This window comes from Phoenix dactylifera, chromosome 6, assembly GCF_009389715.1.
Source record: "Phoenix dactylifera cultivar Barhee BC4 chromosome 6, palm_55x_up_171113_PBpolish2nd_filt_p, whole genome shotgun sequence".
Lineage (NCBI taxonomy): Eukaryota > Viridiplantae > Streptophyta > Magnoliopsida > Arecales > Arecaceae > Phoenix > Phoenix dactylifera.
Window position 1 is genome coordinate 4328195 of NC_052397.1, and position 23794 is coordinate 4351988.

The following is a 23794-nucleotide window of genomic DNA, read 5'->3' on the forward strand; positions in this document are numbered from 1 at the left end:
ACAAAATAAGGAGAGGCCGAGAAGGGGGGAAAAGAACAAAAGAAATCAGGGCCTTAAAAAATACTAAAAGAATTTTTAAAAACATAATCTTAGTAGTGGAATTATTTGATGGATGGTTATATTTTTAATAATCTAATTATTTATAATAATTTTTAGATACTTTTTGTTTGTTTTAATATCTTTATTTTTTATATTATTTATTAAAGAGTGATTATGAATGGTGTACTTCAGGAAAGGGAGAGGATCTGTGGAACTAAGGAGGCTAGGATAATGGTCAATATCCTTTTCCTTATCAATTATATTTAGAGATTTAGACTATCCAAGTGATATTTCTAACATCTTAATTGGCTATCTATTTATCCAGTACCATAAACACCAAAAATCATATAGAAGAGTTTGGTTACAAAGTTTCCAAACTAAAGATTAGATAGACATGGGTGATACTTTGAATTGAAAAGAACTGGGTTGATAGAGGTGATAATAGTACTTCAAACAAAATAAAAAAGTTTCAATAATCCTAGTTAAAATAAAATTAAGAGAAAAAAAAAGAAGCTACAATAGTTTTTTCTATTAAGTTATCCGGTTAATTTTATTTTAAAAATAAAAAACATTTTTTATATAATGTCATCTAATCATTTTATTTTTGAATAAAATGAAAATAGTTATGTAAATCTATTGAACACTTCATGACTTTTAAACAAGTACAACAAGGCTTGCATAATTTCATTTTAAAGAACTAAGGCATTGAATGAATTGTAATAATCATAGTTTACATGATATAATAACCTAACACCATTTAGGAATACAATTGTTCCATACAAATGGTAGGTTAATAGGATAATTAGTTTTAAAAGGGTTACATGAGCACCATAGCAAAAAGGCCAAATAGTTATTAACGTTATTTTTTAATGCCACTATAAGTGGCCTTATAATCTAGAATTCAAACCAAGGAAGGGTTCGAATCGGTGATCCCTCATTAGAATAGTTAACTCTTAACCACCAAGGTACAACTTATATTATTATTATACAAAAATAGTTTGTTTAATTTATTAATATATATTTACATCATTAAATAATTATTTAGTGTAGATTTTAATATTTTATATTTTAAAAATTCTTTTTATTTTCATAAAAATTAAAAAAATGGTCTTACTTTATTTCATTTTCATGATATCTTCAAAGTTTTATTGTTAAAAATATTTTACAAATAATTTTTGTATGTCACTATATTCATATATAATTATTTTACAAAATTTTTAAGAATAGTTAATTCATGATTATTTTATTTATGTTTTAATAAAAGGCAATGATGATTTTTTATGCAAAACATATTAATATTCTTATATTATATTTTATCTTAAATAATTTTTTTAATATTTTAATATAAGCTCGATCGAACCAGTGACCTATATATAGTAATGCTAACAATTTAAGGTTTCATGATAATCTTCCAAAATCCCACAAAATATAATATTATTTACTGGCGTATCAGTTAAATACCATATAGCAGTTCTAATTTCCAGCACTTTAAATTATATATCGAAGAATATAAATTTATAGCTGCGTTTGCAATTAAGTACCATCAGTTAAAAAAATATTTATTGAAAAATAGTGGCATTTATACTACAATGCAGAAAATAATTAATAACATATAATAAAAAATACCACAAGCAATTAACCATCAAAAATTATTTTTGTTGCAATCTTTCTCTCTTATTCTTGTTTTCATTTCGTAGTCTGTTCCCTCTTATCTTCTTGCTGTTATAATCGAAACCCTCCCTTTCAACTCCATCCGTTTTCAAGTTCATTTTTTTATTGTAGTTTTTAGATTTTGGAGAACCAAGATTGAGATGGTTACAAGAGTGAGGCAAGAATACGGCATTCTTGCATAAAGCAGCATGTGCAGGAAATTAAGAGAAGGAATCACATTGCGACGCTTCATCATGATGACATTAAATTCTATTCATTCACAAGAGTCCATCTCTTCTTGCTTGCCCTATTACTTAAGGAATCTCTTCTCATCTTCTTGGTTGAATCATTTTCCTTCGATCGTCTTCCATTTGAGCACTTCAGCATGCAAAGGGCACTTTGAAAAACTCCACGTTCAATTTTGCCTACCTTGTGTCTAATACCTAAGAAGAATGGGGATTTCAGTCCAATGAGTGATCATTTCTGAATGCCTTGCTATAATAGATGGAGGAACCAAGCAAATAGATTGCTTGTTTCAGCAGGAGAAGATTGGCTTTGAGGAATTGAGGTCTATCAACCTCCTTTAATGGAGATGTTGCATCACACAACCCACTACCATACGTAACTCCAAAATTGGTTATAGTTGAGTTAACAAGGACTGGGATACGTGCATGGTTCAAAGATTTCTGCTGCAGTCCTACGGGACATTTGGTCAAGGGAAGTTATACTAGCATTATTTTCTTGTACTGTGGAAGAAGAAATTAACCTAACTTTGTTGCGGTCCTACAAGATATGGAGCCAAGGAAATACAGACGTGAGCACCGACTGTCCGCCATATCGAGTATCAGCTTTTCATTTCTTTAAGTTTTGGTACTTCTTCTCAATATAAGTTGGACTTCTTTCTGATCTGGGGGAAAAAAAAGTACAAAAGATAGAGGATCAGCTGGAAGAACACGAGAGAAGCAGCAAAGTATTTATGAAGAGATCAAATATTTTTTTTGATTCACCAGTTAAAGTATGTTTGGAAATGCGAAGAAAAAAAAAAGTGAGGATGCAAACATAATGACATGAATATCACTGATAAGAACTTATCGCAGCATTATGTTTTCAGCTATTTATCAATATTTTTCCCTTTGAAAAAAAAAATTATTTGCTTATGCTTTCTGTTTTCAATTAGTGAATTTCTTAGGTTATCGTGTATTTGATATAAACTTCAACATTTTTAATCTAATTGAAGCAGAGTTTGAGCTTGATCTATATGAGGAGTGGCTTAAGATTTTGAGGCCAAACACATGATTTTGATTGGATCAAGTATAGCCTTCTTTTTTTTTTTTTGAAGATTGAATTCTAACATTTGTCCTTGCTCTCATCACATTCATTATTTCAAAAACATTTAACCAAATAAAACTATGAATAAACAAACAGGAAGCTTTAAAAAAAAAAATGGTTAAATGATGAATTAACTAGGTAAAGCCACCTAGGTGTTCTGATTTCTTGCTATTTCTCTTTTAATGCTGCTGAGACCTTCACGTGGAGACCAGTGAAGAGGCTTTATGGTCTGGTTTCTGGCTTTCTGCATTGGTTAGCAGGCTATTAACCTAGGATGGCCCATGCTCGAACGATGTTAAATACCTCGCCATTAATTGGTCTCAGATGGTTGGGTGTGCAGTGCACCATTTGTCAGAGCTCTGAGCATCTTCACAAAGCTATCGAGACGAATTACGATTCAATAAAAAAAAACTCTACTCTTGTTTTTTTCTTATGTAAATTCTCTCTCTCTCTCTCTTTTTCATGAACATAAAAAACTTCTACGTCGAGTTACTCTAAAAATTTTAGCCAAGCAAAAAGCAGACGATTGGTTCTCCAAGTGGCAGGGATGCAATCAAAGGTTCATCAACCAACAGTATTTTTTTTTTTCATTTCTCTTTTTTTTTTACATTTATCTTTAATGATTCTAACGAGAAAAGAAAGAAAAATATTATCATATTTCCACATTTCAATTATAGGCGAAATTTATAATTTTTTTTGGTTAAAAGTTTTTTTTTCTTTGAATCTTTCATTCCATTTCAAGTAATTGGTTGGTCAAGCAATAAATATACTATAGTAAATACAGAATGCAAGAATAGATTATATTTAATGAAAGATAGAAAATACAGTTGCAACAGTCAATATTGGTGGTGCAATACTTGCTCCATCCATTAATTCATGCTTCAAAAGAGTCAACTTTTTTACGGACCATTTATTGAGCAGCAAACAGCTCAATAGGTCGACTGTTTTGGATTGGATTTTGGTATCCTTCCTTGTGGCTGCTAATACATGGTATCCTTTGAGATTTGATTTTACCATCATAGTTAGTGATGCATTAGAAAACCATAGAGTGTTGTGCATTGGAAAATCGTGATGAAAACTTGGTGTCTGCTGTGCGATGGGTTTTCTCCAGTCGTTGTTTCGTAAATTGTATATGTTTTGGCTGTGTTTGTTTCCATTTTGTATCTAACATTGTCCATTGGTTTCTCATATCCCCAAGGTCCTTCAGCCTTCACTATACCTGACCAAATAATAAAGCTATCCTCATGAAAAATTATATAGATCTATGAATTATGGCTCGAGCACCGCCATGGTTGTGAGAAATTAAAAAGAGAGAGAGAGATGACACATGGGTAAATGGGGCTCATTTAGCCAATGCATAGTTGAATTATGTCCACAGAAACAAAGTTTGCAACTATAAAATTATTGTGAATGTGTCAAGTTTGTAAGGTGAATGGAGCAGCGTGGTCGCATACTACAACAACATCGCATCTTGTTTTTGTTTTCTGGAATAAGTGCGAAGTCATCAAATTGAGGTGAGAGAAGAGAGGAGATGCAGGTGGACCAAACATAGACTTTTCTGATCAAAATTGATCGCTTGTATAGATTTGCTCATGTTCTCGGAGGGACCACATTTCCTCTTTCCCTATCCTCCTTACACTAACTCTTGCAATGTTCAACTCTCAATCAAACCGCCTCAATTATATGATGCACATGTTTTTGCTTCCTCCATCGGACGAGAGATAGGAACCCTTATAGTCGAAATAGAAAAATACCGTACAGTCATGTTCGCTATTATGGTGAGGCTCGGTGAGCTAAAGTATAGTCTTAATGATGATCTCTAAAAGAGTCGAGTTTAGAAACAAAATCGTTTCTCTTCGATGATAAGTTAATAGATTAATTTTATAGGTTGTACATGAAATTCTTAAACATATATGAATAATCCGAATATCGGAGCGAAAATAGAAACATATACGTCCTGCCATAGTGAATGTCTTTTGTCTTTTAAACTCCAGCGTTGAAGTCCCGATCAAGATAACTCGACAAGAACACTTAAGTGAGAAAAGGGACTTCTGGTCCTTCTCTAACCTTATAGGACGTACTAATAGATGTACACAAACACAAACCCCTTTTACAGGCATGACCAGGGACCCTTGATTCTCTATTATAATAAATATTAACATTCAGTCCATCATAGAATACTAACGTTGATTTTGGTTAACTCCACAACTACCTCATAATAATGTTTATCCAACTCTTTAGTTTATCAAGAAATTTGTACATGAATGTGGTGTAGGGGCCACCTTAAGAGATAATTATCAATTAAATTTTACAGTACATTCAATTTTGATTTAGATTTTATATGTAGCATTTTATATGCAGAAATTAGAGTTTAATAGGAAAAGCTTCAAATTACATACCATTAATTGTGAGTCAAAAAATAAAAAATCCATGTAGAGGGTGATGTCTTTAACCCCAATGCTGAAGAATGTATGCCATCCAGCATGGGTTTCCAAGTCATTCCTACATAGTTAGAGTTCCCTCTAAGAAATAAATAGTGTACGAGCTCTTAAAATGTCGAACTAGCAGCAACATCGATAGAAATCAGACAGTCAAGATGCTTGCATGACTTTCCAAGTTTTATTCTTTCGAAGTTGATAAATAAATTCAAGCTTCATTACAGAATAGCTGGCCTCCGCTTCCATGAGACATCTGATCGAGCTCTCTTTCTCAAGTAATTATCAGACTTTGTTTCTTTATTCAAAAACAAAAGGGTTGTAGCATGTCCAATCCTCAATCCTCAATTCTCTCTCCAACCCATTCAAGATATCATCTCAACCTCCTCCAACTTTTTTTAAACCACATATCGCTTGATAAAAGTTGTTTAAACCACAATTTTTCAACAAATCTCTCCTGCTATCCACCTATTGAGCTACCCTTAATTATCATCTAATGAGCAAAGGACCCCCCATTGAGACCCTTCTCCTTCTTTACACTAATGCTAATTAAAAAAATGATGTATTGCTGAGTCATTTATACTGAGGCTAACGCAGCCGTTGAGAACGGCTTTCTCTAAAAGATTTAATGCTACGTATGTTAAACAATCTGAGTATAAGGAAAACTCTCTTGTTTCCGGATGCAACATGCTGCATTATTTATTTATTCTCTATTTCATCTCGACTAGTCAATGTGTGTTTATATATGCTCAATCAATCTCTTCCGTATGCAATTGGGCAAAAACATCTACAGCGAGAAATATCCATGCACTAGAATAAAAAGCGTGCGAATGCAAACACCCAACTTGAGAAAGTTTTCTTACCTATTTAACTAAAGCTCATTTAGGCAAGACTTTGGAATTTTCATTTGTTTTGGAATTTCTATGATGATTTAAACAGGCGAGATAGAAGGAACCACGTACACTCAAATGCAACCAGCGAGGTTTGTTGTTGGTTTTTGTGAAATGACCAAATTAATACTTGTGGACCCGATGAACTTTTAACAAGAAAATAACAGGAGGTCGGAAGTATTTTTCCACTTAAAAAAAGCCCCAAGTTCCAACATATTTTTGTGATTTATTGGATTATGGAAAGGTGGTAAGAATATCATGAAGAAAGAGAACCTTAGTTAATATAGTAGTATTGCATGCAGAAGAGCGGGCTCTTGGAACCTCTATAACAACCTGTAATTTTTTCCCCAGAAAATACACCTTTGCATTCATTTCCCAGCACACACATTATTTGGATATCAGTGATTGTTCTTTCAATAATCATACAACATGACTTTTTGTAAAACAAGTATCATGAAAACGAGAAGAAGAAGATGTAGGGTTATTCTTTATAAAGCTTAAACTCTTAGGTTTTACGTCCTCATGTTCATTAATATCTTCTTAAAACTTTTCACTTCAATAATCCGTGTCAATGGAACAGTGTGCCAAATCATATTTTGGGGGCAACATTGGGTGACCCTGGTGGGGCAAAACTCAACAGTGTTGGGTTACTAAACAAAGTCGTATGACACTAAAAGGTTGCATGCATTAAGGAAGACGCAAGAGGGTGGTTGATTAGATGTGAAATTTAGCTCAGGGATTCCTGGTGACCGTAACAACCATAAGGAAATGGTTAATATGGTTGGTCCACTGGCCTTGCGCACTGCTGAAGCTAAAGATTTCGTGGGATCAAAGAGTGTTGTTGGTGTTGGACCTGTACATGGTCCCGTACCAATTCATGTCCTCAGGTCCAGTTGACTCCCATGATGGTTGGGCCTCCAAATCTTGAACACAGCTATTTTTTTTTTTATTTTTCCAAGTTGAGACAAATTGTTGGGTCCATCTTCACTGGATCTGATCCACTAGAAAAAGGGGACGGACAGACCCAAGTTTTGGACGCATGGTGTAGGATTGGAGCTTTGGATTAGCATTCTCGTATCTTCAGACCTTAAAACAGATGCTTATGGAGAGTCCTTTTCAAATGATAGAGGCAAAAAAAAATTTTGTCTATAGCAATTTTGATACAAGTGCTTAAAGAGAGTTCTTTTCAACCTAAGGAGCCAAAAAAAAAAAAAATTATGGTAAGTTATTTTAGTTTATGCCTAAGCAAAGGTAAATTTTCGAATGCCTATTTATGGTATTTTTTCGTTTTTTCCAAGTTTAGAATGTTTTTTCTTGCGTTTTTCATTATGGTCTATTTTCTATGGTGTTTTGCTTTCTCCTCACGTTTAGGATTATTGATTGTAATTGCTTAAAAAGTATTCTAAATGTGCCTATATAAAGGCATGCCTTATATTATATTTTCAGAGAATTTAATTTTAAGTTTAAGTGAATTAAGAATTAAGCTTTTGGCTTGACGAGTTCCTTTTTTGAGTGTTATGTATTTCGATGCTTTTTTTTGGGTCGTGAGCATATTCTTGTTTTATATCTCGAGAAAATTGTCTATGAGTGGTGATCATTAGAACTCTGTATTTCTAGGATGGATTTCTTTGGATGGTGAGTTTTCTTTTCCATCAAACTTTGTATCCCTTGAGTGGATTCCTTTAGATGGTGAGTTTTTATCTATCCATTGTTCTTGTCCTTGGAAATTTAGGTTTACCATTATTCTTAGATTTCTTGGTGATTTTGGCTTGCTCGTTGTGTTGGTCTTTCCCTTTTTATTTTCCAGCGTCAGACCTTTGCTAGTAATGCTTAATAAATATTCAGCAAACTATGAGCCAGATTAAATTCAGGCATATTCTAGAGATAAAGCAAGCAATATTTGCAATTTTTTCTTCGGTACTAAATTCAGCAGCTTTACGATCGCTAATTTATACCAAAATTTGTTCTCATGTGACGGACTTTATTGAGTGGTAAGGCATGGAATGCACATCATTACCACTACTGCATGATTGAGATATTTTTTCTTCAACTTCACCTCCATTTCACACCCCACCCTCCCCCACTGCCTCATAACTACATATATTTTTTGAAATTTCTATTCGACAACAGGAGTGAAATCCATCACCCTATTCCTTTTTTCAAAGCAAATTTCCAATTGGGCCTATTTGTCTCCGTCCCTCCGTTTCTTAGGGAAAAATTATATTCATTGCACATGCCAAATACTAACGAATGAAAAATCAAATATAGGCATCAATTCAATTCCAAAAAAAAAAGCAAAAAAGGAAAGTATCGACATCATTGTGGATGTGTATCTATGGCTAAATATGTTTATCTCCAGTAAAAAAATATATACGATGGGAAATGGACTAACTCATGTTGCTATCATCCTGGGCATACTTGATATGTAACATAATTATCAGGAGGGACATATACTTGATATGCAACAAAATTATCAGCAGGAGAAATACAAAATGACTCGATGATATGTGGACAAGTCATGTTCAGGCCGAAACTACCTTGGCCAGGACGAAGAAATGAGGTCCAGAATGCATCCAATGTTCCCCGTTGTTGAGGTCACTCTAAGGGCTCGTTTGGTTCGCAGGAAAAGGAGGGGGGAAAGTGTGGTCAACGGGAAAGTAATGAAATGCCTCTTGTTTGGTTGGAGTTTTCAAAGGAGAAAGATGGGAAAGTTGTATTCCCATGGGAATATGATTCCCACATTTCATGGGAAAGTCTTTCCCATGAGAAACATGGGAAAGTTACTTTCCCATGAGGTGGGAATCACTCCTTTTTTATTTTTTCCCAAAAAGACCCTTCAGCATTAAAAAAGCATTAAAGAGGCATTAAAGACCTAATTTTTATTAAGGGCATAATAGGAATTATACTTAACTTTCCTAGGAAAGTGGATGGTCAACCAAACATAAGCACTTTGGAAATTTGTCACTTTCCCATGGTTAACCAAACATGCCAAAAGTACTTTCCTAGGTATCCTCTTCCTAGGAATCTGATTCCCAGGAATCATATTCCTAGGAGGGAAAATACTTCCCGCGAACCAAACGAGCCCTAAAGGGGAGCACGGAGGGAATATTACTCCTTTCAGTACGCCAATGCATTTACATTACATCTGCTTCGCACGTATAACCAAACCTGCAAGCTCAAAGCTGATTTAAGAACAATTCAAAGCAAACTTGGAATTGAAAATACCCAAAATCTGTAAGCATAGCAATCCTATCGCATGGATGTTTCACGATGTTTATCCTAGCAGTGTCAGCCCTGATGCTGCCAAAGCCAGCAACTCTTCAGACTGGCAAATCCTATGAACAAATCCAGAGCTATTGTCACAAGAAATGTATTTTAAACATATCATTCAATCGATTGCATGATGTGAAAAAGGACCCTTATTCACAAGTACAATGCTTGCAACATAAAGCATCTAGTCAATTTACATAACAAGCACAGGTTGCGACTGCAGCAGAATAAATAAATAATCTGCAAATATACATCATGCAACACTAGTTAGGTGTTATGGCTGCAAAAACCAAATAATTGATTTACATTTTATACAGATCAAGGCACATGCTCAGGAACTCAGAGGCAACTGTTAATGTCAATCACCCACCTTGAAGGACAAATTCATCTTTGCCTTGGGATAGTGATGCAGGATGGAACTGAATTCAGAAACCTGGGGCGTCCATCAAATGTATCTTCCTACTGCATCCCAACTTAAACATTGGTGACAGAACCACCTTTGTTCGCACCTTGCAGCTGCTCCATGGGTGAACTTGTGATGCTACCAACTGACCCGTGTGTCTGTGAGCTCAGCTGAGGGCTAGCTGGCCCAGCCCCTGCATTGCCACAGTTGTTAATCTGCTGCAATGCACCAGAGCTCAACTGCTGAGGACTCATTGCAGGCTGCTGGCCCATTTGCTGAGGACTAATCTGCTGCTGTTGCATTATCATTGCCTGGGGGGAACCCACCACCGGTGGGGATCCCACCTGTGCCTGTTGCAGCGGAGAACTTATTTGTTGGTGGTGGTGCTGCTGCTGCTGAAGCTGCTGCGGATGCTGCTGCTGTAACTGCTGCTGCTGAAGCTGCTGTTGCTGCTGTTGATGCTGTAGCTGTAGTTGTTGCTGAGGATTCAGGTAAAAGTTTGTCCCAGGGATCTTAGGTGGACCCATGGGCGACATTACATTCCTATGTAAAGGGCTCACGTTGGCTCGGTTGAGTGCATGCCCCAACATAGACAGGCCTGCTGAGCTGGAAAGCATCTGGTTATTATTGCCTGCCATACCAGCAATCCCAGATTGAGGGCCATACATACCAGTCCTGTTTTGTTGTACCATCCGCAGCTTTGATGCCATTGCAGCAGCTTGTGCATGCGATATGGAACCTGTACGATGTCCTGCACCAAAATTGGATGCAGATCCCAGGTTCAACTGGTTCGGGCTAACGTTGCCTAATCCTGACATGGGCCCCATAGGGGAGGATATGCCCCGAACTCCCCCCATGCCCATGACATTGCTCAGACCACTCAGGCTCATCATGTTATTGCCCATGTTTCCCATGTTCATGGCTGGTCCTAGACCCATCATCACCTTCCTGGGGAGTTGTGATTGTTGTTGCTGCTGTTGCTGTGCTTGTTGCTGCAGCATCTGAAGCTGCAAAGCAGTCTGCTTGCTGTTGACCATGGGATTATTACCAATCTGCAGATTTGAGTTCTGCCCCATTAATTGAGAGAGTGCATTGGTTGAGAGCAGTGAGGACGATCTCTGGATGTGAGGCAATGGAAGTTGCTGCTGTTGCATCTGTGATTGCACATTTTGCTGTAGTTGCTGCTGCTGCTGCTGCTGTTGCTGAAGCAAAGTTTGATCAAGCTGCTGTGTCCTAGCAGGCATTGCAGCCCCCGGCAGGTAACCTTGCAATGCCTGGCTATTATTTGCAGAAGCCAGCATTTGTGCACTGTTGGGAAGATTCTGTGCTGCGTTCAGAGGTCCCATAACATTTGCGTTAGCTTGAGCCGCTACATGAGATGGTGGACCAGGAGCCACTTCCGGGTGTTTCACTTCAGCTGCAGCATTATCTGATGCCATTCCTGGAATTGTAGTCATGCTACTGGAAGGAGCAACCATGCGCATCGGTATAGGTTGGATGTGATCTTCAGCTATCTGATATCCATCACGCTCCATCTTCAAAACAGAGAACATATGAGTTCAAAATCTGGATAATGGAATATGATTCACCATTTTTTTTTGAGATTCAAGTGTCATGGAGAACAACACTTACCTGAGCACAAAACTGAGCTGCAAGAAGATCAGCATAGTGCTGCAAATACACATTCAAGTGGTTAATGAATAGATTCAACTCATTGCAAGAGGTAATAGACCAAGCATTAAAGAACTCACAGTTGTGGGTAATGTGACAAATTCCTGAGTATTAGGAAAATCAGACTCATCAATATCTCCATAATGCATTGCTACTGTGCCATCATACGGCTTCTCGGTCAAGGTCATCCGGTAGTGAGCTCTAGGAGGAACAGCTGTAACAAAGTGCATTGAAGTCAGTAGACTGGAGTTGCCAATTTTCAGTTAAATATTATGCATTCAGCTTTGTTTCAGAGAGCAATGACAAACCCTGATACATGTGTTCCGCACGCACGAAACATATTGTTCTGGTCTTACAGGTATTAATGGTTCCACCAAGAACAGACCTGGACATCGGTCTTATTGGGTCTCTGAAATTCTCAACATTTAAAGAATCAGAAAGACATGTTGCAACTTTTTGATTTGCATGTGTTACAGGCTTCCTTGCAGGGCAATCATCAACCTTGTTCTTCTTAAGATTGAGGTGGTATCTGCCAAGTTTCAATGCAATGTACAGCAGATGAGGTTTAAAATACACACACATACATAACTATGACTAGAAAAGGATTAAGTAGTTGATAACATATAACTAACATTTTCACAAATCCCACTCAAGTAAAATCCCATGAAGTGCCAAAATTTCAAATTTTATTGTATCATTGAAGAAAGCAATGCACAATGATTAAATGAAAGAACTGCAAATTCAAAGAATACAAGTGGAGATTAGGAGCAATGAAAATGAAAGCACTTGGAGGCATTTGATAGGGTCCCTAGGTGTTGATTTACTGTTTCTTGTAGGATTCTATTATATATTACATAATGCGTTTACTCAATTAGCTCTGTACTCATTGTATCAACCTTTTCCTTCAATATGTTACAATATAGTTTAGTTTATTACTATTGAGAAGGAATAACAAGAAGCACAAATCATAGAAACTTCCGCTTAAAGAATTAGGTGGCCCATGTAGCTTGAATGTTAAAAAAGATACAAATAAATAATATATAATCGATAATAGCATGTGATACCAAAATGAAAGGAAAAAAGCATCAAAGGATTATCTTTTCCATAAGTGATATTTCTGAATATAAGCATACCTCTGTGTTATTATTTCAATCTTTGCAAATCTCTCAAGGATTATTTGATCACACATAGGTGCAGTCCCAATTGATGGGCTATTAGCATTCAGTGGAACATTCATATTACTAACACTGGCAGGAGATCCAACTCCACTCATGGCTTGTGTTTTGGGGACAGAATTTGTTTTACATTTCCCAGCCACTGAAGCTTGGTGTTGCCAATGCACAGAACCACCGGGACTGGAAGTCATAGAAGGGGCCCCAACAGCAGGATTAGAATTTGCAGCTACTTTATCCTTTTGTGAACCTAGTGCAGAAGTTGTTGCAACAGCACTAAACTGGCCACCTACCGAACCACTAGAAATCTCGCCTGATCGTGATGACATGGGTGACTGAACCATCGGTGCAGAAGAGACTCGTGGACTGGGCACCGATTTCCTCTTCTGATGCATATCATCCTTCTTCATATCCTTCTCAGCCAATTGTCGGGCATTATGCCACTGTGTAAGGGCTGGAAGATGGTTTCTCATGGATTCTTGCTGCAATAGATTCTGAGATCGTGATTGATGCTGGTCCCCTGTACTGTTTTGTGATATCAGAGTCTGTAGAGCATCTTTAGACCGCTCCAGCTCTTGTCTATCCCTCTTTTCTGTGTCAATCTGCTCTTCTTTAGCACCATATCTCATAGCCTGCTGGTTAAAATAAAAGGATGACCCTGCCTCTTGATTAGGAATATTATTTATCATCGGAGAAGCATATCTTTGACCACCCACAGTAGAAGAGTACTGCATTCCATTTACCACATCTAATCGAGGATGTAACGGTTGGTTTTTCCACGGCATATCAGGCCCATTAGGGGCAACTAACTGAGCCCCTGGTTGCTGTTGCTGAATACCATCTAGTCCTATTGGTGTCTGTTTCCGTCTCTTCATATCTAGTAAGGATGTCGATTGGGCATCTTGGTTTTCCCTCTTCATGGAATGGGGTGCATTACTATTGATATTGTCAGTATAAGAACCCATCAAGTTCTGAGATGAAGGCATAGTGGTGTTAACTCCTGCAAAACTCATGGGAGGTCCAGAGCCACGATCATGCACAACAGCGGGGTAGTTTCCAGCTGGCTGAAACTTAGATTGGGAGGGCAGAGATAAAGATGGTCGGACAGTTTCTTGTGCAAAATTGTTAGATCTTAAGGATGTAACACCGCTTGGTACATTTTGTTTGGCCATGTTCTCATGAATTTGCTGCATTGTTGCATTGCCTAACAGGGTTCCTTGGTCTCCCGATCTGCAATTAGCATTCTCTTGTAACCTATCAATGCAGACCTTCTTTCCATGAGTTTGATTATTGGATGTGACTGTCACTTCGGGAGTTTGCCGTAATCTCTTTCTTCTTTCAATACCAAGATTAAGCTGCAGATAAAATATGTGAAATCAGTATATAACAAATTGCATTAGAAAATGTGGTTTTCCTCTTGTTCATAATCTTAGCAAATAGTCAGTACCTTGCTAGAAGTAGGGCTTTTACAAAGCCTATCCAGCCTTGGTGTAGGGTCCAAACAAAGTTGCGGTTGCAGTGCTTTCACTATGCGTGACTCAACTTCCTATAGCACGGAATCATAACATACATGAGTTCAAATCTCAATTAAAAAAAATGCTTTTTTAGTAATCATTAAAAAAAGATGCTTTAGCAGGACATATTTAGAGAATTGGCAAGCTGACCATTAGATCACTGTAGGTCCAAGAATCATCAGATATCAATGAAATGTCTTTAATAATATTTTCAAGAGACATTCGCAACCGCACTTTATTTACAATAGGAAACCCATCCACAGCAGATCCTGATTCAGATATGCATTTTCTATAGTCACGCACCTGCATAGAGAAATCAACACTTAACAAAAGCATAGAGATACCGAAATAAATTTTTCAATAAATATTTCAGAACCAATTTGCAACAAGTTTTACATAAAGCTCTACATTGTTCAGCAAGCAGGCAAAGAAAAATATGACAAACCAATTTCGGGGGGTGGTGGGGGGGTGGGGGGGACAATAGAGAATGTATCAATAAACAAGGAAATCTTTACATTAGATAACTTATATATAACAGAAAGTGTACAAATCAAACCAGAATTTATTGCCTAGGCTTTATTGTCAAAAAGGATTTAGCCCCCATCCACTGCCAGCTGCTGAAATTCCAGAGCATATAAGGTTAACTAACAAACATTTTCAGGAAAGTACGGGCATCCCTTGTCTATGAGAATTATCTGTTTACAGAATTATTTGAAAATTACTATATTTACCAACCAAGGATGGAAGTACCAGGTCTATGGCCCCCATACTCGTGGGACACCGGTACAGGGGAGCCTTGATACACCCCACTTTTGGTGAATCAGGTCAGCACCTTGTGTATCTTGCCAGATCAGAGTGGATCCAGCCAAAACTGAGCATGAATATATTCGGTATCATTGGGTACCGAGCACTTCAAGACTCCTTTCTTCTTGTTTTTCCACATATTTGAAGGTATATTCGGTATCATTGCGTACCGAGCACTTCAAGACTCCTTTCTTCTTGTTTTTCCACATATTTGAAGGTGGGAGCTAGAGTGAGAAGCAGTAGGGAGATTTCATGCATCAGGAATTGAACCTTGGAGCTCCGATTGTGGGAAAGTTTGTAAGGCACAAATATAATTGTTTGATGTATTTTTTAACGATTTATGTCATGATAAAATACAATACATAGCAAAGGAAAATATACATAAGACGAATATTCAAGCATTTAAATCACTAACTTACCATATGTTCATGTAAAAGAAGCATCAAAAAATAAGAATAAAAAAAAGAAATGGAGGCCAAAAATGGTCCTAACAAGCATTTGGCTGGCCCAAGCCATGTTTGGCTAGGACAGCACCAATACAGAACATAGTGCATAGTGTACCAAGTCCAGACTAATATGGTCCATACCTTAGTTTTTAATCATGTTACCTAAATTCGTGTCCAGCTCCAAAAATCCATTCCGGATGTGCATCTGTGTCAGATACATATTAAACACTCGGATACAAATGAAGTTTTATGATTGCCGCTCCTAGATATTGGAGAGTTGAACTCTTCCAACAATGAGTTTGGCTCTCCCTTTTCAAAATAGAAGTTAGTATTCATTCCCTTTAGCGATTGACCAAGGACAGGTATTTTGAAATAACTTTGCAAAATATTATTTTTCTTATATTCTTAAGTTAATTGGGAAGTTTGAAATCATGTTCATTGAAAGACCTCGACAAACAATACCTTCTTTATATTTCCTTTTAATGTTTCAACAAACAATATTTAAAGGCATAAACATATAGCTTAGTTAAAATATATAATTTATCCTACATATATCGTACCTCCTTTTTTCCCCTCTTACCTAGTCAAACACTTGGACACATCCAAAGCTTTGTATCCATGTTTTGATGCTGGTAACCTGTACTGTTTTGAATGCCTGTTCATGCTATAACGATTTTGAAAACTTGAACGAACTTACTTACACAGATTTTCAATACAAATTGCGTTCCTTTGTACTTACGAATTTACACTTTCAATACTTGGACACTTTAAGACTATCAATCAATTCCTTAAGGAAAGCATAGAGCAAAATGGAAAACAGAAATATATTCTTCATAATTTAGTGCATAAATGAATTTACTGAATTTTTCTTGTGCACTTTGGAAATAAGCAGTGTCCAGGCTTAAAGCAATTATGCAGAACCTAGAGATATTATTCACAAGTTGCAACCCCTTTGGCTTGCTTTCATCTACAAATATCTTTCTCTTGCTAAATGTGTAGTTTGGGATTTTGAACTTTCTTATTAACCACTAGCCGTCAGCTAGCTGCTGGAGGAGCAACAACTTTCCAGTTGAAATCTCAATTTTTCCCACCAACTTCTTTCAGTTGCAAAATTTCAGGTTCTTCCATCATAAAAATCTAGCCAACCCTTGTCTACATGTGAACTTTTCCCCCTTTTTCAATGTTTTGAAATCTCGCTTTGCCACTTTAAGGCTATTTATTGTTTTCTTGGTTGTTATAGCTTATTTTGCCCAATTTTTTTCCCTTCAGTTCTAATTCCCCTGTCACCTTTTTTCCCTTGATGTTTCTTCAGAATCTTATCGATCTTTTCAAGCTATTTCTTTTTTATTTTTGGCTTGTCAAAAGACCATGTACCTCATACTGCATTTAAGAGAGAGAGAGAGAGAGAGAGAGAGAGAGAGAGAGAGCGAGAGAGAGTGGGGGCTAAGGAAGAGGTCAATGCTCATATAGATTATCGTTTTATTCTATATTCTCTTTTATTGCGCTCTCCGATCACCAAGGCCTCTCCAAGATACAACTAACTACTATCACCCACTTATAGATGTATAGCAACATATGACCCAACCTTAGTTACCAGAAGCAGGTCGGATTCCCAAGGAGATTCGGAAGCGGGTCCACAACCCTAAGGCCCTATTTGGATGGAGAATAAGTGGGGGGAAATTTCCCCCAAAATGGGGAGACATCCTACCAAACACCCAAAAAGGGAGGGGGAATAGGCTTATACCATGGAAGGGGATAAACGGGAAGCCAAAGGTATAAGTCTATTCCACCATTTTGGTAGAATAGAGTTATACCATTGAAAAGGAGTTATACCATGCCAAAGGTATAAGCCAAAGGTACTTTTTTTTTACCTTTATCCACTTACTAAACACACAAAGAAGTAAGAGGGCAATTTCGCCCTTGTGATAAAATCTAAATCATAGCAAAATCCCATGCGTTTTAAATGCACTTTATTTCCTGCACTTATCCCTCCAATCAAACTCCAAAAGCGCCTATCCAGCAGAAGAACTCTTATTCCCCTGACAATGCCCAAATAAGTTTTCCTTATTCCCTCAAAATCGAAAGGGACGTGTACTCGCCAAGGCCACATGAGATGGGTTTGCTACCTAGTGGCAGATGTTCCCAAAAGCTTGTTATTCATAATGTAACTATAAGATTCATATTGAACATAATGAGATTATATATGTGGCACTCGGTAGGCCTCATAAAGGTCTATAGGATTCTGCCAGGGTTAAGTGTTAATTGATTGATTGATTGTTAAAGTGTTGGCATTGATCCAAAACTCCAGCCATCACCTCGTATATATCCAATAACCAACTAGGTTAGACAATATATGCATCAAGCTCAGTAATACTCTCTACTAAGCAACCTTAATTTGGACAACCAAACTTGAGCTGGCATATTACTACTTTATCTGAAACATAAGGATAATGGTTCCCATTGGTCCAGCCTGTAGCATCATTGACTTTTAGACGGAAACCATAAAAAAAGAGATATATACTGAACACAACTTGCAAGTTGATAGGAAGATCACAATTTTCTTAACCAATAAAATCACTTACATAATACAGATTACAAAGAAATTAGGATCTACAGTCAATGCAAGAAGAATAGCTAACCTCACAAACAAGGGTCCCATCAATATACTTGCTAGGTATATCATCAAGAAGATCTCCTGGCAACCACCCTGACTCAATTGCCTGTAGGGACATAAATGAACATACAGAAAAAAAAAGGTAACTACAGCAATTTTTAAGGCATGATGGAAGAGGATACAAGAATTTTTTATTTGTCTATGACATAAAGGGCAGATAAGGCAAAATCTTGGAAAGCACTTAATAGAAGCAGGTGATGTAGAAACTTAATTTTTTTTAGAAATCTATTTAGGAAGTGCAAAAGCTTGGTTTTTCACCAATATCATGCATCACACATGCAATTAACCAAAATTAAAATGTAAAATAAGATCAGAACATTTAATGATTTTGTAGTTTTATATAAAAATTTAATTCTTGGTGATTATATGTGAGCCTGTTTCGTATATATGGGCTGTGTTACCTATACATTCTACTCCAACTCCCAGAATCCATGTTAGATACATACCCAAATTCAATATGTATTGACACTTGGATACCTATAACATTTTTTTGGTTGCAGCTTTAGAAATTGGTAAAGTTGGACTCTTCTAACAATTAGTTTGACACACAATAACAAATGTTAAAAATGAGCTTTTGTTCTTTTTAGAGATTGATAAAGAAGGTAAGTATTAAATAACTTTGCAAAATGTGATTTTTCTAAGATCCTTAAGCTAATTGGGATGTTTGTTGAAAAATATTAACAAATAATATTTTTAATTTTTCTGGTATCAAATATCTAAATCATGCATGCTTTAGTTAAATTATGCTATCTACGTATCTGGGAATCTCCCCCCCTTTTCCTTCTTGCTGTGTTAGACACTTGAAAGTGTGTCCGGATCCGATTTTCATGTCCATATAACACTTTCTATAAGAATATGAACATGCATTCATATGTATATGGGGTGTGTGTGGGTGGCATTAATGCATACATTTTATGAAACCATAGTTTTCTGATTCCAAGAAAAACAGAAATCTTTCCACTGTTATATTGAGGTCAAAGGTGTGGTATTTTTATCATTAAGTTAATTAAAAAAAAGGATGGCACAAAGCCTCCGCCATTGCAAGGTCTGGGGAGGGTTAGATGTACACAACCTTACCTCTACATGCAGAGAGGCTATTTCCATCATAATAGAAAAACCTCACCATTGCGCCAAGGCTCACCCTCTTATTTATCATAAAGTTAACAAATAGAAATATGGTATGGGTTACCTAGGTGGAATCTGGGCACACTACTTGACTAGAGTAGTTCATTTCTTAGGGTATCTTTCACAGGTCAAGATCACATAATTGCTTAATGAGCATTTAACTAATAAAGTAATGAAACAATACCAGCTACTCGAAAGTTCAATAGGCATCTTACATTTGGCTTTATGTCAAAAAAAAAAAAAGCAAGATTAAAGTCACTATTAGGTCAATTATTTACATCATCATCCAAACAATGATTTTGACAATGGTTTTTCAGTAAATCCATGTTCAACAAAAAAAAACACCCGAGGACCATGTTGAAAAAGCTCACAATAAATGCAAATTAAAATAAAGGGAACTTGTGAGCAGGGCAGGGTACTTACAGAAAATAGGGTCTCTGAAGCCCTATCATATGGATGCAGTGATTTAAAATCTTGAAGAAGAGGTTGAAAAGTCTCCGTCTGACAAGTTTCAGCCTACATTAGAAAAGCATCCATACTAAGAAATGAATTAGCTTATCACAGTCAATCACACTTAAATCATCAGGAACACACTATAAACTAGAAATTGTTAATGATCTTCAATTTGGGACTTTTATTTCAGACAGACCTCATTAGGCTTCCCAATGATATATCCTTTCTGATAAAGGTTCAATGTGAAAGAAACTTCATGTTCTGCCAAAATTTAGAAAAGAAGAAATATCTTAGTAATAAAATGTGTGTGTAAAGAACATTGACCAAAGTACTTAAAACACTTACCTGGCAATACAAGACCCCCTGAACAAGCAGATGAAACAGAGGCACCATTAGCATCATTTACCGCCTCAGCAATATCAACCTGTACAAAGATTGTTTAAGCTCTGATTAGCATTCACATTTCCTTCTCAGAAGCCCAAAGGAGCATGAATGCAGGGCTTTCATAAAGGAGTGATGCTACAGGGCTCCCATTATGTCACTCAAACAGTTCTCTTGCCATGTGGCAAGAGAGGATTAGGCACCTCACAGGATTTGTTGCCAAACCCGGCATTTCTGTTGTTTATGGAATTGCCAAATCAGCAGCTGCGGGCCCAACGACCTTTTCATGTGTGCATAACAGGCTCCCCTAAGCACTTTCTTTCATAAGGTCATAAAAAGGGACTAACATACTAAGACGGGAAGAAGATCAACAATGATTTTAGTTAAAAAATCGGAGCTGATTTATCAAGACGATGGAGTATTGGGAGTGTCCCGAAAAGCTAAGCTAAGATTGGATGGAAAATTTAAGGATGTTTTAAATGAGACATACCAGTGAAAAAAGGGAAAATTTCATAATTATATATAGGGGCAATTGATGACTTCTCAATGGCTTCCCACTAATCAGGACAATCATTTCAGTCGTTTCAAGTCCAAAATATCCAAGAAAACATCAAAACGGAAATCATAATACTTTAGTCTACTGTATTCCAAATGTGGCAGGGGCAAAATAGGTAATAAACTAGGCAAGGGTAGGACCACACAGTGAAATGTAATCTCACATTATCAATGAAGAACAAAAAATTGAAAAGTATACAAATATCTGGAATAGCATGGCAAATGGAGGAAAAACCATCCAAAAGAACAATGACAATAGTAGGGGAAATCACATAAGTACAATAAAGGATGTGTCACCTAGGCAATCAAGCCAAGCTCCAAGAATTCGTGTCAAATACGTACCCAAATTGGATACGCATCGGACACTTGGATACTTATCACACTTTTCTGCGTCCGGCTTTTAAAAATCAGGAGAGTTGGACTCTTCCAACAATTAGTTCGACATGATAATAATAACATTAAAAGTGAGCTTTTCAAGACTGATTAAAAATGTAAGCATTAAAATAACACTGCAAAATATCATTTTTCTAAAATTCTTAAAACAATTGGAGAGTTCGCATGAGAAACATTTATACTAAAAAATATTAACATATCACTTTTTTTATTTTATACAATATTTAAATTATATGCATTTTCATAAAATTATTTTATGTATCTGCTAATCTTCTTTTTTTCTTCTTGTTGTGTTAGACACTTGGATGCATGTCCGGATCCAATTCTCACGTCTATGTCCAAGTAACACCAAATGAAATTACACATTAAATAGTTAAATTATTGTAATTCTTAGCTACAAGGGTACAAATGGAAAAAATTGAAAAGTTTTCAAAGCACTTACATTAATGGAGCAGGGAGAAAATGTGCTTGTGTAGTCAAGGGTGACCTGATGGTCATCCGAACATTGATAACATAAATGAAAGCCATATCTATTCTACTAATAGAAGCAAGCTCCCCAGCAGTGAGTGAGGGTCTGCTCAGGATCATATCTCCAAACCATACAGACAACGCACATGGTTTGGTCTAGTCTTATACTACAGTTTAATGATTTGTTGCCTAAACCCTCGATCTACCTTAGTAGCTTACAAACTGGCTTGACAGTTTGCAAATGCAGGAGAGGAGATTACACTAAAACAGGATGGTTGCCTTGTACCCTTTTCAAGACTACGAAGCTTATTATAAAGAAGGAAAACTAAAGCACTTTAAGGAAGACCCGAGAATGAAGTAAACTGAACGATGCATCAACTAAGAATAACTTGAAGAGCATCAGCTTTAAAATGTTTATCTCCTTACAATTTAATAGTGAATAATCAAAAATTCTTTCCCGGTGGGACTTGGGTCTGCCAGTTGGCAACATTCTTCTCGGAGCATGCATTGGGCGTTGAGGAGAGGTTTCGGGTTGGAACCCTGAAGATAGCATTCCCGCCATATTTTTACAACAAAAAAATGGCAATACTTAGTTTTAAGTTCCTATCATTCTCGTCAATGGTTAGATATTTGCCTGTCAAATATGACAAATTACACGATCATTTTTCAGTTCATATTTTTCTTTTCTTTTACATGATGAATAAACTGAGAGGGTAAGGGGCATAAGCAATACAGAAGAGAATACAAAAGAAAGGACACCAAGACGCTGGTACCTCACAAGTCACAAGATACAGCTTGAATACAGAAAACTATCCAAAACCCTATGTAGAACATCAAGCATAGAGTGGACAGGATCCAAGAAAACAGTCTAAGAACAAAGGCTGCCCTAGAACCCTAATCCCAACCCAAATCCCATAAAAAAGGCATGAATTTTAGCCTAATACACTCTCCCAATCCTTCCCAATCCGGTGAGTTTAATAAACTAGAAGAGATCAATCATTAAAACTTGAAATTTGTAAAAGAACTACCAGAATAAAGCATAAAAAATAAACTTATATCCAGGAAACTTATTTTCTCTCCAGACTCCTTCCATATAAGGTGAATTCACCATCAATCTAAAACGACTGCTCGGAGAACTCAAAAACATGTATATTAAGATAGAAATCGAGAAGGTAGAGAGAGAAAGGAAACTTGAGCTACCTCGCGCTTCGATCCAGCTCCGATGAGATCGCGGGAGCTCTCGCTGGAGAGGCCCGGCTCTTCGGGCACGGTGCTTGGCTTGGGCCGATACCTGATCCCAATCTTCGAGACTTTGAAGGAGACCCCCATCCCCTCCGTTCCTCGACCTCCTCCACCGATCAACGGCTCTCCAGAGAAGGATCCGGACCGCCGGGAACCCTAGAGGAACCCTAGAACCAGCGAGCTCTGTCTCGTATTGGCGGGATCAAGGAAAGGAAATCTACAGCAGCGGCGTCTTCCCTCCTCCCTCTCCTCCTCCGCCGCCGAGGACGAAAACCTTGTCGCAAATCGGGGTTTTTTGTCACCGCCTCTCGATTTGTTTGTTTGTTTTGGGGGGAAGCTTCCGTACGCCAAGCGCGCACCGAGTATTGGATTGCGGTGGACATACCGCCCACCATCTAAATAATACCCGTCGGAAGGCTAGGAGCGACGTCTGCATAACGGAGGTAACGACCGTTATTTCAGTTTTCATTTTCTTTTTTTTTAGATTTTTTGCAAATAATTTTTATCAAAAAGATAATTGATAAAATAATACTGTAACTTGTGAGTGGTTATTTTGTCATATAATATTTTTTGTTTTTTATTAGATTATTTGTACCATTGGCTAATGGTAGATGTTGTAATAACTATTATTTTATTCTAAAAACATGAATTTGAAATAATAAATAATTATTATATCTTGAGAGTCTTCCATCAGTGTAATTGCGTCACTAAATTTTTTTCTGAAAATAGAATAGTCATGTTATTTTAGACAAGGAGTAGCTTTATGGGCGGAGATGTCAAAAAAACTCTAATAGAATAAATTGTGCCATAATTGCTTTAGAACAAAAAAATTTTATCCAATAGTCATCTTTTTGGTTATCTATAACTTTTGAGGTTTTAT

At 36.8% G+C, this 23794-nt stretch overlaps 1 protein-coding gene across 3 annotated transcripts; it reads right to left on the reverse strand.

The window, feature by feature from the left end:
- Positions 1 to 9699: 9699 nt before the first annotated feature.
- Positions 9700 to 23275, reverse strand: LOC103702361 (protein PHYTOCHROME-DEPENDENT LATE-FLOWERING-like). 3 transcript variants are annotated; one of them, XM_039127187.1, is made up of 13 exons: positions 22873 to 23275; positions 20221 to 20299; positions 20072 to 20136; positions 19846 to 19938; positions 18263 to 18343; positions 14524 to 14676; positions 14307 to 14405; positions 12821 to 14214; positions 11996 to 12216; positions 11768 to 11901; positions 11649 to 11687; positions 10443 to 11551; positions 9966 to 10411 (listed from the first exon to the last, which is right to left on the reverse strand). In XM_039127187.1, exons 1-13 carry the CDS (start codon positions 22999 to 23001, stop codon positions 10384 to 10386), a joined length of 3624 nt encoding a protein of 1207 aa, XP_038983115.1. In that variant the 5' UTR covers positions 23002 to 23275; the 3' UTR covers positions 9966 to 10383. The 3 variants fall into 3 exon arrangements, with proteins under 3 accessions (XP_038983114.1, XP_008782992.2, XP_038983115.1); XM_039127186.1 differs by having other exon boundaries at positions 9700 to 11551; positions 19846 to 19923; XM_008784770.4 differs by having other exon boundaries at positions 9700 to 11551.
- Positions 23276 to 23794: the final 519 nt, after the last annotated feature.